The sequence below is a fragment of the Vicugna pacos genome, chromosome 4 (assembly GCF_048564905.1).
Source record: "Vicugna pacos chromosome 4, VicPac4, whole genome shotgun sequence".
Classification (NCBI taxonomy): Eukaryota; Metazoa; Chordata; class Mammalia; order Artiodactyla; family Camelidae; genus Vicugna; species Vicugna pacos.
Window position 1 is genome coordinate 59,757,354 of NC_132990.1, and position 19,194 is coordinate 59,776,547.

Below are 19,194 nucleotides of genomic sequence, written 5' to 3' on the forward strand. Positions count from 1 at the left end.
GTGCTGGGACAATGAAACTTCAAGTTAACTACACCTGGAACAAAACACTCCCTCAGTCAGAAGCAGTCAGTTACCGGTGCTCTGACACCAAACGGTGGAAAGGAGCCAATGCGATGAGAGTCAGAAGCAACATCGTTAGAAGCAAAGAGGAGAAGAATGCTCCCTTAAAAGCTTTCTTCTACCCAGGAAATAAAGCACAGGCAGCAGAGCAATATCAACAGAAACAAATGGGATCACAATGTTTCAATTTAATAGCACAGTGCTGTTCAAACTTTCTAACAAAATACAGCAGTGCTGGTAGTTGCTTTTATTATGGAGAGGTATCCTAGCAGGGAGGTGAAAAACACACGGGCTCTGGAACCAGAGTGCCTGAAACATATTCCAGCTCTGGTACTTAACTAGCTGTGTGACCTTGGACAAGTCACTTAACCTCTCTGTGCCTCAGTTTTCACCTCTGGGAAATGAAGCTAACGAATAGATAACGTTACGTAGACTCCACAGGGTTGGTCTTTATAAATCCTAATTTCTAAGGTAGAGTAGTGCTGGGCACGTGATTAATGCTACATGTGTTTGACAAATAAAAGTACCAGGATCCAGTATTCACTCAAAAGCAGCTTATACACAACCTTATGCTTAAAAACTGCTATTGGTACCACCATCATAAACCTGGATGATCTATTTATTCTATGTTGACTCCTAGAAATTCAACTTGTTGATTAACAAATCCTTTTGGTGATCCTGAGGACTAAACAGATTTAAAACCCAGAGGTCATTCTGACTTGGTGAAATGAAAACTCAATATCTGACACATGTAATCAAGTCATAAACATCCCCAGAATAAATGAATAAACATTACTTATTGCACAGCCATTGTGGCCAGTCAATTTCCGAGCTGCTGTATTTGACTGGAAGGTACAAAATGGAATAGGAGTGAGTTGGGTTTGGCTTCTGCCCCACGGCTGAACAAAGTGGCTTTAACTTAGTGAATTCTTAGTGTGGCTCTCCCTGGGCCTCAGTTTTGAGGGCTCAAAACTTGGTTTTGTCACCACATTCATTTATTCAACAGTTATTTAATGAGCACCTACTTTGTGCCAGATCCTGACAGGTGATCTAGAGAAAGTGGCCAATACATCATTACAACCCCTGCCTGCTGTCACAGAGCTGACAATCCAGCAGAGAAGACAGGTATTAAAAACCAAACATGCACCTCCAAAAACCTGATTGCCAATAAACTAATTCACAATGAGAAGAGCTTCAAGCAGACTAGAACTCTTGTTCCTATAAGACCAATCTATCTCTTACCATGCAACGATGACTACACAGAATTCACGCAGGGGAGGACACTGTGTGGATGGTACCCAGGCACCACCTTGACAAACACCGGGTTGTTTAGGATTGCTAATTAGCTATTCTGACCCCTGCCCATTCTCCCATTGACTGCTTTTCTTTAAAAGGCAGCTTATTTAATTTCTCCTTCCTATATGAGAATTACACATACATCTTGCCTCACCAAATTTCTTCACCTATCACGCTGACTGAAGTTTTCCATGTTCTAAAACTTCTTCCACCACACATCTATAGAAATAATGCCATTTACTCCAGAGACAGTTACGTGTATTCAGTCCCTATAGAGTCGACTAGTTTAACCTCCAAGGGCAGCCTTATTTCTATTATTTTCAAGTTTGGGGTTGGTGTGGTGGGGCAGACGGGGCATTTAGGGCTAATGTACACTGAAACTGGTACCCCATTAACCCTCAAAATAATTCTTATTTAACCTGCAAAACCATCCAATGAGGCACAAAAATTAATTTTCCATGAATCATTAAGCATACTACACACCAGAAAACGCTGGGTTTTATACAAGTCAAAATTAAAACGAGAACTTGGCAGGTTCCTAGTCCAAGTTCAGTAGTCATTTTCTGCTGGTGGTTCTACGAACTATACGCAATACTTGAGACAGTAATAGAAAAAGTGCACCCACCCTATGACAAGTTTCAACCTGAAATCTGAATGAATATGGCTGAATATTCATTTCAGTTTCAGTCTGAATCAGATGATTCAGATCATCAGCAAACAAATATCTGAGTTGATACAGAAGTAAAGTATCTCACATTACTCAATTTCATACAACAGCAGCATCCATGGGAAACGAAGATATGTTTCATCCATGTTGTGGAGAATGTGTCCTTGTGGCACAGGTATGATCAAGGCTTTTGTTGATAATTAAACACAGAGAAATCATTTTTGTACGTCTCCTAAGCTCTGTTGGGTAGATGATGGGGGTCCCAGTGGGGATACTGTCTTAAGTGTACCAGCTAGATACAGACAGGGCTTTGGTTGTGCGAGCAATCCCAAGGCGAGGTCTTCATGCATAAAGGTCTACCAGAAGGTCACAATCAGGACACCCAGGTGTTATCTCCCTGAGACATTCACCCTAACCAAAATAGGTGGGACCCATGCCTCAATCAGAATACTAGTCTAGCCATCATCAGGGCTCTACCTCTTTCCTGTGGCTAAAATTAATGTAGCTCCCAGAGCTTCCGAGGAACCACACAACCCCAGGTTACATCCATGCAACACTGCTTTATAAACCGGGACAAAGAGCATTAGAGGAACTTTTCACTGAATTTCCATGGGGACAGATGAAATGCTAAAAAACTTGCAAAATATTTTTTTAAATGTGATCAAACATTAACCTGAATATAATCCACGGAGAAAATATAATTCAATTGGGTCATTATTTAAAATACTCATTGGGTGAACTTTTAAAATAGGCACTCCAAACTCCAAAAGAAATGTCCTGTGTGTGTCTTCTTCTTGGGGACACCCCCAGGAGCAGCACAGGACCTGGAACTAGAGAGGTGCTCTTTGACTATTTTCTGAATACACAAATGAATAAATATACTCCTCCTGATTGTTACCATGAATTCTTTATCCAGGAAAAACAATAGTTATTTAAAGGCAAAAGTTATCTGAGTATATATAACATAAAATAAAATTTCGCTTTTCACCTTGAAATATGAATTAACTTCCAACACTAAAAACAGAAAATTAATGGAAAGAAAACATACGTTTTCATAAAGATGACTGTCATGGGATGGTATTAATTCCAACTTATTCTGTGCAGTCAGTTTACACAAAATATCTTGATACAATACTTACCTTACCTACATGTATGTAGTAACAATTACAGGATGTGAAAGACATCTTATTTAGAAATAGACTCATAAAAGTAACTGTACATGAAAGCATAGGTCATTTTCTGAGAATCTGTAATCAAGAGACCACAGGCAAAAGTTCCACAATTTGGGTTGTAAGGAAACCCTTCAAATGCTGGTATTTTCAATACTTCATTGCCAAGCTCGTCAACAGTATCTTCCACATCATCATCATTTATATCACATCACTGATACATGATTTCCCTGAAACCAATTCTGTAATTATAGAAAGACTAGGATGCTGACTTCATCACAGATATTTGATATAACGGTGCCCCATCCCCTTGTCATTCCTGCATATATACTCAGTGAATGTTCATACTGTCACTTACCACTACCATAAATTCATCTGGTTTATATTAAGACATTGAGAATTCGTAAAGTAAGTTACAGTCAAGACAAAACTCACCAAGCACAATGACCACAGTCTTCAGAAGACTCATCATGGTGTCCCGATTCCGCCGGGGTCCAGAACTATGGCGAGACATTCTCATAGTCCTCTGGCGAACGTAGCCAAAGATATGAGCATAGAGAACCACCATGACGACAAAGGTCACCAAGTTGAAAATGGCCCAGAAGACCAAGTAAGAGTCACTGTAGAGCGGTGCCATGTTGGAACAATTCTCAATATCACAGATGCAGTTCCAACCCACACTGGGTATGGCACCCATCACGATGGCCATGGTCCAGATGACCACAATCACCACCACCACCCGCCGGTTGCTCATCCGTGTGTGGAGCTGCATGCGGAAAACTGTAATGTGCCTCTCGATCGCAATGGCCAGTAAGTTGGCCACAGATGCTGTCAGGCTGGTGTCAATGAGGCCCTGACGTAGGAGCCACGTGCTGACCGTCAGTCTCCGGGTATTGGGTCCTGTGTTGAACATTAGGTAGAAGTAGGCCAACCCAGCAAAGAAGTCTGCAGCAGCCAGATTAGCCATTAAGTAATAAATAGGAAAATGGAAGCGGCGGTTGACATAGATTGCCACCATGACCAGTAGATTGGCCAACATGATGAAGATACAGACGGTGATTCCAAGTCCCATCACCAGCTTGCTGACTGTGTTCCATTCTGTGGCGAGATACTTTCCACTCCGGTTATAAAAGAAGGCGATGGATTCGTTGTAGAAGCACTGTGGTTCATTCATGGCTGTGAACTAAAAGAGAAAGGAAGAAAGATGGGAAAAAAAAAAAAGAGAAAAACCACAGATCCAAATGTAAAGATGGAGAGAGAACATACGGCTTCTCTACGGCAAATGTGGCAAAAGAAAAGGCCAAAGGGAAAGAATTTGAAAATCTGATCCTGAGTAATATTCTATGATTATGTTGAAACCCCAAGGGTTCTCACTGTTTTACTTAGTGTCCTCAAGATTAAAGACAGTTGGAGTTAAACAAATGACAAGGTCCATGCTTGGTGGTTGCATGTCATTGAAGTCTACTAGAAAAGCCACACGACCCAGAAACCTTGCTTAAAATACATGAGACAGTTGAGATTTTGCAGGGCATTGCAATTGGAATATTTGCCATAGTGCAAATCTATTTTGACCTGTCATTTAGGGAATCATAAACATAGCTGGCTTATAGATAGGGTATTATTGCCCTATTATTCTGCATTTCTGTTCTCACATAGTATGTTCAATCTGTGTCAGACTTCTTGTAATGCAAGTCCTCACAAGGACCATCAGTCTCAACATTTCAAAGAGGTCACGACGCATCAAAGCTTCCTTGCCCAAAGCCAGCGTTGCTGTTTGGCATTCCTGTGGTCTACCCCCACGGCTCTTCACCCCAGAATAGCATTTGTCAACTCGTCTATAACATTGGAGAATTCTCCTCTTTTTGGAGGACTTAAGAAATATGTTACTTAAAGTCACGTCCAAAGAGCAGCTGACACACTGCTCTACAAAAAGTGTAGTACACTTAGATAGATAAACTGTATCTTTTAAAATATGGGGGGATTAAAAATGTCTCATTACATGTTTTCTTATTTTTCAACATCATCGATTAGAATATATTTGCTTATTAAATATTTATACTCTCACTTGAATCCAGAAAGGATTGAGGAATTTCATAATATAATAATATAGGGCAGTCAATAAAACTATTAAAGCAAAACTAGAAAATAAAAAGTCACCGAAAAAAGAAACTACAAAATTACACATCAAATAAAATAAATCACTTTTCCTAAAGCCTTAAGTTTGTCTGGGACTCCCAAAATTAGAGAATATTTCTTGAAGACAGGTCATATCCAATTTTTTTTTCATTCTGGCACTGCATTTAATAAATTACTTAGCAAATATGACAGTTTTAACCACTATTGTTGATATTCTATTGAATATCTACAGGTCATGCATAAATGTTTACCAAACACAGAAAGCTCCAAAACAATGGGTAAAACTCTTCTTGAATGGTTAGTCTTCTGACTCGTCAAGACATGTAGGGTCTCCTTCCTAATTTAGGCTTTAATTAGCTTTTAGATCATGCCTCTATAATCATTACTCTCACCATGTTGTATAATTATGTATCACTTTGCTTGTTAAAAAGATAACAGTCCAGGCAAGAGTGAAGACTGTCTTACACACTTTGGTATCTCACGTATCTTCCACAGAGCCCCATTCATCGGCAATCTGAGAACTTACCTTGGGGTGTGTTCCATTCCACTCCAAATCTATGAATTACTCTGGGTAACTCACCTAATTTTCTTGCCTCTCAGTTTCTTGACCTCATCTCTAATGACTTTCTATTCCATTGCAACTCAGTTTCCCACTCCCATGGTCACACCCTGGACTTTGTAACTACTCAGAACTGTCTCCCTTTGGATATAATCCTTTTATACACACTGATTACTCACCAGACTTCTCATTCTCCCAAATTTCTCATTTGATCCCCAACACATCAGTTCTTTAGAGTCATCTATTTCCTTAAGCATCCTACTTTTTCTTAGTGGATTACCCTCCCTGTCTTCCTCTTTTTCCTTATCCAGGTTAGATTCCATAGTTTATCGTTTCAACTTCTTTTTTCCTTAACGCATTCTCTTCTTCAAGGCTTTGAGGTCAGATGTCCTTCAGAATTCAGAATTTTTTCTGAATTTAAGAAGGGGTACACAGGGGATAATCCATACATGCTATTACAGCCGCATAAAAATTTGGTCAGCACTCCACAGTGATACACGTTATTTCTAGAGCAAAATATATGAATATATACACCAATTTGATAAATAAAGGTTATAAGTAGCCTCACATCAATTCATTCAGAGGAAGTTTTGCCACTGAGTTAAGAAAAAAAATCATCAGTTTTCAGATCCTCTTGAATTCTATAATTTCGGATAAGGAAGCAGACCTTCATCTTTTAATCTACTTGTTCCCCTGTACTTCTGCAACAATTTCTTAGAGTAACACCAGTTGTGGAAGAATGCAACTGGTTCCCACATCCACACCTACACCAAGGCTTCTGAGAAATATTAGAGAAAATAATCCACCTGGCAGATTGATTCTGCTATAAATTCATGATGCTGGCCTCAACTGAGACTTAAATGCCACAAGAAATCCGATTTTCTCCCTATTTTTCTGTATCTACTTCACGGTAACTATTTTAAGCTCATCTACTATTCTTTGAGCCCCATCTACCCTCTCCAACAGTAGTTGCCAAAAGAGGAAAATTAGAAATCATCAGATGGGAACTCTCTTACCTTTCTCCCACCAAAAAGACAAAATTACCTTTTCGAGAAGCCATCCTTTCTTCCTCTTCTGTTACAATGGGAAAGGTGTACCCTTCGCCATCCAGGTGTTCTGAGACTCATCCACTCCTACTATTTTCACAGCCTTGTTCTATACATTCCTTCCTTTCTCTTCTTTCTGTCTTCCATTCCTCCCCCACTCCTCATCCTCTCCCTCAATCTTTCCTATCCACATTCAAGAAAGTCTCCTCTCTACCAAAGACAGAAGGAGAGAAAGAAAGTCCTACAGGACCTCATGGTGGCCTTCCAGCTTTGATTGTTTTCCCCTTCAGAGCTAATGGCTGGCTAGTGTCTCTTGCACACTAACTTCTCAATTACCTAATGTATGGCTTCTCCCCTGACCCCTCCATCAAATCCACTCTAGTCAAATCTTGAGTTTCATATAACTTCCCAAAGTCGCACCAATCTGGTGGCTGTTCCGATGGAAACTTCTCAGTCCTCACCTTACTAACTCCTCAGAGCATTAGACATGTGACTGAGAGGCTCTTTGTTGGAAAATTCTCTTTCTTTGGCTTTCATGACATCATGCTTCCCTGAGTCTTCATCCTTCTAACTGGTCCTTCTTAGTCATCCCTGCGGGTTCCTCATCCACTGTGCAATAGTACTGTTTCTACACTATTTATATCCTCATTCATCATACTTTGAGTTTTCTAATACGTCCTCCAAGATTTCAGTTACCTTATACATCGCAAATACTCCTGTGTCTATCTATTTAACCTCTACTTCTTTCCAGAGCTCTAGGCAAATATTAAATAGCCCACGGTTATCTCTGACCAACTGCCACCTAACTACTTCTGTCTCTGTGTTCAAATACCAAGCTCAAACCTACAACCTTCCTAGTGATCTCCAAATTGCCCCTCCCGTGTTCTCCATTCCAGAGGCGAGAGAACCACTCTCTCTCCAGTGGCCTGAGTGCTAAACCTGGGAATTCCTTCTCCCCTCACCCTCCTCATTTAATCAGTAACCAAACCCTACAAATTCTCCTTCCTAAGCCTGCTCGATGTGTCTACTATTCCATCCTCTTGGCCACCAGCATTATCACTGTACTGGCGTCCCAGGCATTCTTTCTACCTAACGCCCATCTCTTCTCTAGTAATCTTTCTAAAAGACAAAGTTGCCCCAACTGTTCCTCGACTAAAAATGCTTCAACGGCTTCTAAGTGCACTTAAGACAAAAATCTAAACTCTTCAACCACCTCATCAGGCTTCCCTTGCCTCTCCAGCTTCAACTCAAGCTATTAACGACTTCAAACTCTCCTGCTTCGGCTCTATTCAATGTTCTGTGCTCTCTCTCACCTCTGGTTCTTGGTGTCGGCGAGACCTGTGATTTTCTGCATCAGCACCCCGAGGGTTTGTACAACACAGACTGATGGCCACATCCCAAGAATTTCTGATTAGTAGATCTGGGAGCAGGGGGGGTTGTGGGGTGGGGGAAGGAGGGACAGATGGCACTGATGTTGCTGGTCACACTTTGAGTACCACTAGCCTAAAACAATCTTCCCCCAATTTTCACCTTATATACTCATTCTTCTGCACCAGTTAAAATATTATTCTTTCTAGTCATTCTCCCTAGATCTTCCCACGTCTGGGCAAGGTGTGTCCAGCCAGTTTCCTGAACTGCTCCTGTAACAACACTTGCCACACGGTGTAATAATTGCTTAATTATCTATTGACACCTCCCCACGCTAGGCTGTAAGCACTGACGGCAGAGATTCTAGCTTTCTTTGTCATTGCCTATAGCATCCAGCTATTAAATTCAATGCTAAATATATATTGACTGCTTTCATAAATTAAAGGCAATTCCAAAAATGTTTACACTTCACAAGTCTCCTTTCTGCAAAGGATATATAAAAACTGTAACTAAACCGACAATATAATGCCATTTGCAGTAACACGGATGCTCCTGGAGAATGTCATTCTAAGTGAAGTAAGCCAGAAAGAGAAAGAAAAATACCATATGAGATCGCTCATATGTGGAATCTAAAACAAACAAACAAACAAAGCATAAATACAAAACAGAAACAGACTCATAGACATAGAATACAAACTTGTGGTTGCCAAGGGGGCGAGGGGTGGGAAGGGACAGACGGGATTTCAAAATTGTAGAACAGACAAACGAGATTATACTGTATAGCACAGGGTAGTGTGAATGGGCTTTTTTTTCTTTTTTTTTTTTTTTTAACTTCTTCATGACCTGACAGATTTAGGCAGAAACCCACCTCAAGCTCTGGGAGAATCCAACTCAACTATGATTGGACTACAAGCTGTTAAGGTAGTCATGGTTAAAATGATATAGCAAACAGAAAAAAAAAATTATCAAACACAATGGAGAGAAAGCAATCTTGGAGGAGGAGGTGGCCATCCTGCAGAATAACAGAAAACACGTCCCCCTGAAGCAGATTTATGAAAAAAAGGGGGGGATGAAAAAGAGTAAATGCTAGAGTATTTCTGATTTGTACTCTCAAAGTGTTTTGTTACAGTGCTAGCACTGAACATGGAGCAAGCCATTACAAAGACAAAAAAAATTCAGGGATAACTACATAGAGATTGTATTAGCTTCCTACCACTCCTTTAAAAAATCGCCACAAAGTTAGTAGGCTTAAAACTATAAATTTATGATCTTATAGTCCCGGAGGTCAAAAGTACAAAGTGAGTGTCACTGGGCTAAAATTGGGGTGTTGGCAGGCCTATGTTTCTTTCCAGAGGCTGTCAAGAACTTTTTCTTGTCTTTTCCAGCTTGCAGAGACCACCCACATTCTGTGTGTCCTGGCCCAGCTTCAAAGCCAGCAATGGCCAGTCAAGACCTTCTCACACGGCATCATTCTAACACTGACTCTTCTTCCTCCATCTTCCACATTTAGGGCCCCTATGATCAAGGCCACCGACATAACCTGGGATAATCTCCCCATCACAAGATCCTGAACTAAATCACAGCTGAAAAGTCCCTTTTGCAGTGTAAATTAGCGTACTTGCTGGTTCCAGGATTAAGCATGTTAACGGACAACTGTAGAACTCCGTTACTGTGCCCACCAAAGAGATGAAAAACGATTTCTGAATTCAAAACAGTCATTCAGGCAACGAAATGAAGTATAAAAATTCCAGAAAACTGAAATGGCAAGGAGAAAACCTAACTTAAGAAATGTGCTCAGCGCTTGGAGACGAAGGTCAGAGACCAGAACAAAAGGAAAACAAGGCACACGTGGGAAAAGAGTCCACACAGAACTAGCTTTCCAAGGAAGGCTAACGCAAAGCTTAGTGACAGTCAGAAAAGTTACTGCTTCGAAAGAAGGACCTCAGCTTATCGGCTGAAGTTTATATACATTACAAAAGAGTTAATTAAAATCAACCAAAATTTAGATACAGCTCGGTTAGATTTTTGGAATCTCAGGGGTAAAGGTCAAAATGCTAAAAATATTTTAAAGATAAACAAAAAGATAACAAACCAACTATTGAGAGAAATAGAGAAAATAGGTTATCACCAAGCTCCTGCTGTAGAATTCCAAAGGACAAACCACAAGCAATCAAAATCTCCTTTATAGCAGTTACTTCAACTTATTAAAATCTCCTTTATAAGGAGAAAATGTTTGCGATCCATAAATTCCTCGACCAGCTATACTGGTGATGTCCTGTGGGGACAATAAGGAACAGCCCCAGAGATGTGAGGGCTCAGAAAGATCATTGTCCGCATTTCCTTTCCAAACAAAATGCAAATCCAAGTACACCATGAAAAAAAGAATAAAAAGAATAATAATAATAAAATGAAAAAATTAAAAAACAGATTGAAAAGACTGGCAGCAAGCATCAAAAATACACAAAACCTAACTGAGTCTAGCTTACTGTTCTTCTTATGGCTATATGACAAAGCAAAAACCAAAAATAATTCTTGAAAGTATACTTTTTATAAAAACAATAATTTAGTAATGATCTGGAATTAAAATCTCTATCAGTAAGAACTTGAAAATGGCAGAACAGAAGTATGCAAGTATCTTAATTTTTTTGTATTTCTCTGGTATGAATCAAAGCATAATATTTAAATTATAACAATTCTTTAAAATAAGTTTCAATATGATGATTCAAGAACCACCAAACTGAGCAGTTAATATACTAAAAGTAAGATGACTACTTTTCATATTACTGGAGAAAAACAGAGTAAATAATAGGAGGAAAACAATGTATACAGAATGACAATTTTGTGAAATTTCTATAGATAAGACTCTAAATGATTTTCTTTTCTTCCTTAGAAGAGTAGTAACTTATTGCAAGAAATTTAGGGGGAAACAAAAATATAAACACAAAACTCAACACTCTTTTAAAGTTTATTCTAAAATTGCAATCACTATAATTAGAAATTCCTCTGTAGTAAGTTATAGAATTTGGCCCTGCCCAATAAACAAAGATGTACATAAAATAGAATGATTCCAAGATAAACTGACTATACTTCAATAAATATATATATATACACAAAAAATAGAATGATTCCAAAAATAAACTGTCTTCAAAGCTAGAAAGGGTCATCCACCTCCATGTCCTTTCCACATCCACCAATCACATCTCAGGATGATGGGGCAGAAAGAGGAGGCCTGGTCGGCTGCTCTACGGAACAGATGTTCCAGATCTCAGAAATTCACCCTCGCCATATCGTGTGATCTCAAAAGAGGTCATAACAAATCTGCCAAGCCTAAACCCTAAGGAGGCACAGATGGTGTTCATCTTTGCTACACACTTTATTCATTGACACAGTCACAAACATTTATGGAATGCCAGGCACCAGCGTGGCACCGCACCAGGCTATGCCTTCCGGGGTACCAAAATGATACACCTGAGTGTCTGCTGTGCGGCCACTCACAGCCCATCCAGTGTGGTTTTTAATCTCCTGAAAGACGATTACATATGCATTAGCCAAGTGGAAAAGGGAACACTTGGCACAAACTCACAGCCCAGTAGTTAAACTTCTATGATTTATTAAGTATTTAGATAAGAATGCAAATATGTACTGTACTAAAGATGCCCTAAAGAGAGATTTTAATCTATGATGGATAAATAACCAGTAATAAGATATAAATCAACTTGGTTTCCCACTTCCGTTAAAGCACACTGGGGTGGGTGAGGATGTCTTCCTGTTTCTGATGCTCGCCAGCTAATCTGGTCTTCTGTCAGTCTCATAACTTCAAGTGGTGATTTTCTCACTTGTAAAATCAGGTCTCTGTCAAGATCTCTTCACTTCTAGTTTTTAAATCTAAAATAACCAGAATTTCCACACATTTCCTCCCTCCCCTCCTCAAAAAAAAAAAAAAAAGATTGAAAAGAGACAGCATAGAATTTGATTAAATACCAGTAAGTCTCTTAAGAAAAAAAAGAAACAGTTCTCACATTTTTTAGAGCCTCATATTGGAAACAATTTTTTTAAAAATCCAAAAAATAGGCCACAAAACAATGCTGATACAAACTAAAAATATTTCAATGTTAGAATCCTCTAAGTAGCTGAATATCCTCAATATCCAACTACTAGATTTTTTTAAAGTTTACCTGGAAAGTACATAAAATGCTACTTGTTATAAAGTAACCATGCACACAAATATGATGTACATATATGTAAGAGAGAACTTATGGAAAACAAACTGTAAATCAATGAAAACTTTGTATCTGTTACAGCCCCTTGTAACACCGTACGATAAAGTGGGTGACCTATTTGCAGAATTTTCCGAGAGAATTTTGAGTCGGTCCTAAGAGGAAGCAACGGAAAAAAGCAAAACTAAACAAAACGAAACAAAAACAAAACACTAAACACGCTAAGACACGCTGGAGAGAAACATTAAGTAGTGTTTGGGATGCTAAAAGGCATGAGCAAACTGAGGTGACAGGCTGCCCTGGCAGAAGATGGTCAGATTATGGAGACAGGACACTAATTATTACTGGGAAAAAGAAGATAAGCCCTCGGTCTTGACTGAGGCTGTGACAGGACTCAAAGATCTCCATGTCAGTAAAAGGGAAGGTCAGAAAAACTAATCTACCCAGTTGCACTGGGGAAAACAAGGACATCTGTCTATCTCAGTTTAGGCTCTAGGTTGGGAAATAAATAAATTAAAAGACTCCTTTTGGAAATCACGGCCCCTAGTCTATAAATCACACACATACAGAATCTGAAGTTAGATCTTTTGCCAAGTGTGAGAAGCCACAGAAGGAGAAATTAACACAAACCACAGTCCTTAGCTTGTGATACCTCCGTCCCCCTCCCATTCCACGTGCCTGGCACTAGCAAGCATCAAACCTCTCCAGTGGGCCAGACCTCAATGGAGACACATAGGATTCTCTTCGATCAGCCCCACTGAGGATGAATTCATCATCCCAAAGGATAAAAGCATACAGGAAGGATACCATGTGTGAGAACCGCCAGAACAGTACACCGTAGAACTGGACCCAAGCATATCAGACTACAGGCAAACCTGAACCAACTGAGCTTCGCATTTTTCTCCCTTTTCCACTTCAGTTGGTTCCAGTTACATTTCTAGTTCCATTCTTTAATGCTTACCTGTAATATTTTAACATGCATACCTGACGAAGTCTAAAGGTAACCCTCTTTCCTTGATAAGCTTTCACTCCAATGTCTCCACTCCCATGTCACTGTGGTTTAGCATTTTACTTCCATTTGTTCTGAAACCTGCCTAAGGTTACTTGATATTACTGTTTTGATTTTACATTCTCAATTTATTTGGCTATCTTTATATGAATCCAGCATACCCATGTTACAAAAACAAAAAGGAGATTGAGAATGAAATAAATTACCAGCTGGTATTATTTAAGAACATAAAGGAAGAGTTCCTAAATATATTATCTGTATCTCTATCTCTATATGTAAGAGGGTGCAGAGAGGCGGGGGAGGGAGAGAGGGAGAGACACAAGGGGAGAGACAGAGAGAGAAGTGTGACTAAATAGGGTTTATTTCAGAATATAAAGATGATTTAACACTTAAAAGATCTGGTAATAGAATTCACCACATAGACAAATTTAAGAAAAGAAAAAAGGCTAATAAGTCATCTCAGTAGACATGGAAAAATGCTTTCGGTAAATTTAAATACCCTTTCATGATAATTTGCCAGTCTAGGATTAGAAGGAAACTTCTTTAACTTGGCAAAAGGTATATGCATCGCAATGGTCATATTTGATGGAAGTATTCCCTTTTAAGGCAGAAATACACTGATTCAATCACCAGTTGCTTTTAGCATGTACTGGTGATCACTGCCAAAACAATAAAGTAAGAAAAAATAAGAGTAAAGAACTGGAAAAGGAAAACTTACTGTTTTTCACAAATTATTAATCAGTTATATATAAAATGCAAGATAATCTATAAACAAACTGCATTAAGAGAGTTTAGTAAAGTTGCTGGATTAAATATTAAGCTACACGAATCAACTGAGTTCCTAGAGAAATACCAGAAAAATGTTTTAAATTATTATTTCAAGGACAACACATTTACAACAACAAAAGGTCTAATGTACCTAGGAATAAGGCTAAATATTGAAAAGTTTACAAGAAAACCTAAATAAATGGAGAGAGACTATTTCACGGGCAGAGCAAGATGCTGACACGTCAATTTTCCCAAAATAGATAAATTCAATGCAGTAAGATGAAAATTCCAGAAGAGTTTTACATGAAGCTTGACAGGCTCCCTGAACATTGCTACAGAAGTACCAAAGGACCAGATTATGCAAGATAACTTGGAAGACAAAGAACTAGATGCTCTATGGATAAGTACATTTTATTTTAAAGTGATAGTAGTTAAGACATGATACTGGCACAGAAAAACATGAATAGCCAGTCAAATAGAATAAAGAACTAGAAATACACACTTGCATGGTAACTTGATATAAGAGACATGGCTTATATATCCATCAATGGGGAAAAACAGCATAACTGTTCATCTATAAAAAATAAATAAAATAAATCATCTATGCTGTAGCATACACAGAAATCATTTTCAGGTGATATGAAGACACATGTAAAAAGAAAATAAAGAATATATTTATAACTTGCGAATAGGGGAATTTTTCTAAACAAGACCAAAACACGGACAAAATTAAAAATTCAAGATTTCTGTGTTGCAAACGAATTTCTAATCAGCAAAAAGCAAAGCAGAAGAATAGTAAAGAGTTTGGCAATGCACATAAAAAAAGGCTTAGTTTACAAATCAAGATGGAAAAGTCAAACAATCCAATAGCAAAATAGGCAAAGATGGGGCCAGGCAATTCACTAAAGTAGAAATCTTAATGGCCAAGCATCACATGAAAAGATAATTACCCTTTCAAGGAATCAGAGAAAGTCAAATACAAACTGCAGCCAGATCCAATTAATCACTCCATCAGGTGGGCAAAATTTAATGCATCTGAAAATACCAAGAGTTGGTGAAGACTGCCAGACAGTCATGGTGGAAGTAAAATTCAGTACAACTGCTTTGAAAAACATTTCGGCAAAAATCACTGAAATTGGACACGGTCACACACATGATTGAGAGATTGTGACCCTAGAAAAACTCACACATGTGCCTAAGGAGACATTTGCAAGAACTGTCATTGCCACTCTGTTGTACTATCAGAACGGTAGAAGCAACATATCTGTCAACTAGAGAATGGATAAACTGCAAAATAACCTGAAAGGTATCCTATAAAGCAGTCAGAATGAACAACGTAGAGCTTTATGCATGCCAACGACTAGAGCAATTTGCAGAGTATACATATATCATTCTTAGAAATGTGAAAAACATACAGAAATATACTGTATGGTGTTTATACATTTTCTCCACATATGTTTATATCCACAACGCATGTGGGGAGATGATAAGTATCAACTTATGGTCTGAGCCAAGAGGGAGGTTAACAGAAATGGGAAGGAGTTAACAGAATTGGGAAGGTGTCAAGTTTTATCTATACTGATACATTTGTTTTATCTATTAAAGTCCAAAATATCTTCTTATTGAGATATAATTGACATTAACATTATATTAGTTTCAGGTATATAACAGAATGATTCGACATTTGTATGTATTCTGAGATGATCGCCATAATAAGACTAGTTAACACCCATCACGGTATATGGTTACAAAATTTTTCTTGTGATGAGAACTTTTAAGATCTACTCTCTTAGCAGCTTTCGAATATGCAATTTAAGTGCTATTAACTACAGTCACCATGCTGTACATTACAACCCCATGACTTTTTTATTTTATAACTCAGGTCTATTCCGTTTACCTATCCTCACCCAGAAGATGCTGAAGCACTTATATCAAAATGCTACAATTTTACAAAGCTGGGTAATAGAAATCCTATTGTATTAGAACACTTTTTACACTTTTCTGCATGCTTCACATATATTTAAAAAAAAAAAAAACACCTTATTCAGTCCGAGTCAAAACAAATGGGCTCTGCTGTCAATAAAGCACGAGGCGAAGGGAGGAGGGGGGAGGAAGGCAGTCAGCACTGTTGCAGGGCTCCACCAGGCCCAAAGAATGGTTAACAGACAAAACTGAGACACGTGATGATGCTTCACTGAGCAATCCTGTCTCCTGGGAGACAGCAAAGGGTCTGGGAGATGATGTTATAAATTTATAGTGGCAGAGAGCTTAGACCCCAGAATCGGTGAGACCTGAGTTCAAATTCCAGTTATTTCGTTTACTAATATGACTTCAATACATGATTTAAAATTCTCCTCTCAGGAGTTTGTTTCCTCATCTGGAAAACAGAGAGAAAAACATCACCTTCTTTGAAAGGCTGAGTTATTATTATGCACTTTCTGTAACACCCGTTTCTCCTTAAACTTTAAAATCAAATAACCCAGGGGACTTAAACCTTCATAAACCAAACACTACCCCTAAAATACAGGCTTCTTGAACACACAGAAGAAAACAATATAATTAAATAATTCATCCTATGAAGAAAATGAAAAGTGATTTTCCATTAGCCCTTTTTCCCCACAGGCTAAGAGCAGAACGTATTTCTTTATCATCCTGTCTCAAATTTTTTTTTACACACACAATGCTGTGTGTGTGGATTGGTGTCCAGGCTCTATTTCTTCCAGTGGTTTATGCTGTCCCTATATAAACATCACACTGACTTATTTATTTTAACTTTATAATAAATTCTGATAATTAAAGGATCAGTTTTTCCCACCTGGGTTGTCTTCTTCAAGATTATATTGGGTAGTTTTGATGTCTTGTATTTTTATATACATGTTAGAATCAGTTTGTGAGGTTTCAGAACAATTTGGGGGCACTTTTATTGTGATTATACTCAATCTCTAGATGCAGTTAAAGATAACTGGGGTGAAATCAATGACTCTAACAATCCATCAACATACCATCTGTTTAAGTGTTCTTTAATGTCTATTAATGAGGTTTCTATAAATAAAATTGGTTTAAGACATCCATGAGGTTATTATTAAAGCTATTCTTAAGTACTTGGTACAGCTTTTAGGGGTGATTTTCTCATTTGACAATTTTTTAAACTGAGATATAACTGACAATATATCGTTGTTAGTTTTAAGGTGTTTAATTTTTTAAAATAGGATTGTATACCTTTAAGTTTCCGCTGTATTCTACCTACACTTCGTGTATTCTCTTTATTTTTACAAACAGCTTGTCTATGCTTTCTTTTTCTGCGACGAGCTTACAGGAAAGCAGTAATAAGATGTGCCTCTGAAAAGAGGCAGTACTTAACATTTTAAATATTGGATGCAATTTAATAATTTTAAGGAGAAAATCATGCAAAAAAGTTCTCATGTGAATAAATGCATATCCCTGATACATCAATTTGAGGTAAACATGGAACTAACACTACAATCTCACAGATTCCCAATCATTCACCACCTTGTCCTTTCTATCTTGTCTCTCTCCACTGTTACAGAGTTGAATTCCCAGTTGCAGGCTGTGTTGCCCTATTTTTCCAAGCTAGTCTTGAACGAGACAGTGAGCCGACCAGCAGCTGGGTCTCTCCGTCCTGACTTGTGGCACAGAGGCGGCACGGATGCCTGACCGTGACTGCTGACTGCTGTTCCCACTGGACGTCCCTGCACAACCCAGCATGTCAGAGGTGAGCCCTGAACATAGGCCACAGGGCTGGGCTTCTTCCTGGGCCCTCCCCTCCATTGTTTTTGCCAGGTTACTTCAGAAACCTGATCAACCACAATTAAGGTAATGCTGAACACGGTTTGCACTAGAACAGGCAAAGCCCTTCAAGTTGGGGTCCAAAGCTGAATCGCGATGAATGATTCTTCCTTCCAGGCCTGAACTAAGGCTTCAAACCTCCCTACACTGGCTGCTGAAAGTTCGTCCAAGCGCAAATACTTTTAAATCAGGCAGCTACCTGATTCACAACCACACCCGACCCATCTTCCTACAGGACGGGAGCTCTTGTTGGATCTCAGAAAGCTGCTTAATGGCCAGCCTCGCCTTTCAGGAATTCATCTCCTCCATGTTTAGGCCCTTTCCTAAACATTTTATCTGACGCTAAGGAGCAGGCAACAAGCCACTATCACTTCTCTCCCAGCCTGAGCCTGCCTCGGATAATCACTTACGAAATGGAGTAAGTTTAGCTCACAGGCAGTTCTTTAACAGATGCTATGCAATTACCAAATGGCAGTTATCATCACGCAGCAAATGAAGGCTGATTTTTTTTAAATGACAGTCTTATTACAGCAAGGTACAGTTCTCAAAAGGCAGGCATCCCCTGGACCCTGTGATTATGATCTCTTCAGCCGGTAAAAAACAGCAGGGCGTTGCCCCACCTTAGCATTTATTCACGGAAAGGCTGCAACTAAAGTTCAAAGAAAAATAGCTGGAGAAGCCAGGAGTGTAAAGAGGAAAATAGGCAAAGAGCACCATAATGGGCAGTGAGGGGAGGAAGCCACATCCTTTTGAAGGATAAAGAGGCAGCTCCATTAATCATTAAAGACTAAACCAGTCAGAAAAGATGTATTAGAAAGAAAAAGAAACAAACGGGAAAGGTCTCACATGTGGTTTACCCTAGGTATCCCAGTATAATTCTGTCCGATGAATAGAAAACTCCAAATGTGCCCTGAGACTCTGAAAAGAGATACCCGCTCCAACTTTATCTGAGTTTATAAACACAAGACAGGGCACAGATGAATTCAAATTGCAGTACGAGAACAGATTTCACTTGTAATAGAAACATGAGTCTAGATGGAGCGAGTCGACAATCTCAGTGTTTATCCCCACATGCATTTATTCCTGGCCATA

The 19,194-nt window shown here is 38.8% G+C and overlaps 1 protein-coding gene across 9 annotated transcripts in view; it reads right to left on the reverse strand.

The window, feature by feature from the left end:
* The window catches only part of LPAR1 (lysophosphatidic acid receptor 1), a 203,486-nt gene that overhangs the window by 56,648 nt on the left and 127,644 nt on the right, over positions 1 to 19,194 (reverse strand). For all 9 annotated transcript variants that reach the window (XM_072959899.1, XM_072959900.1, XM_006214782.4 and 6 more), the window contains one exon: positions 3,628 to 4,375. In XM_072959899.1, coding sequence (XP_072816000.1) covers positions 3,628 to 4,375 — 748 coding nt within the window. The remainder of the gene's footprint in view (positions 1 to 3,627; positions 4,376 to 19,194) is intronic.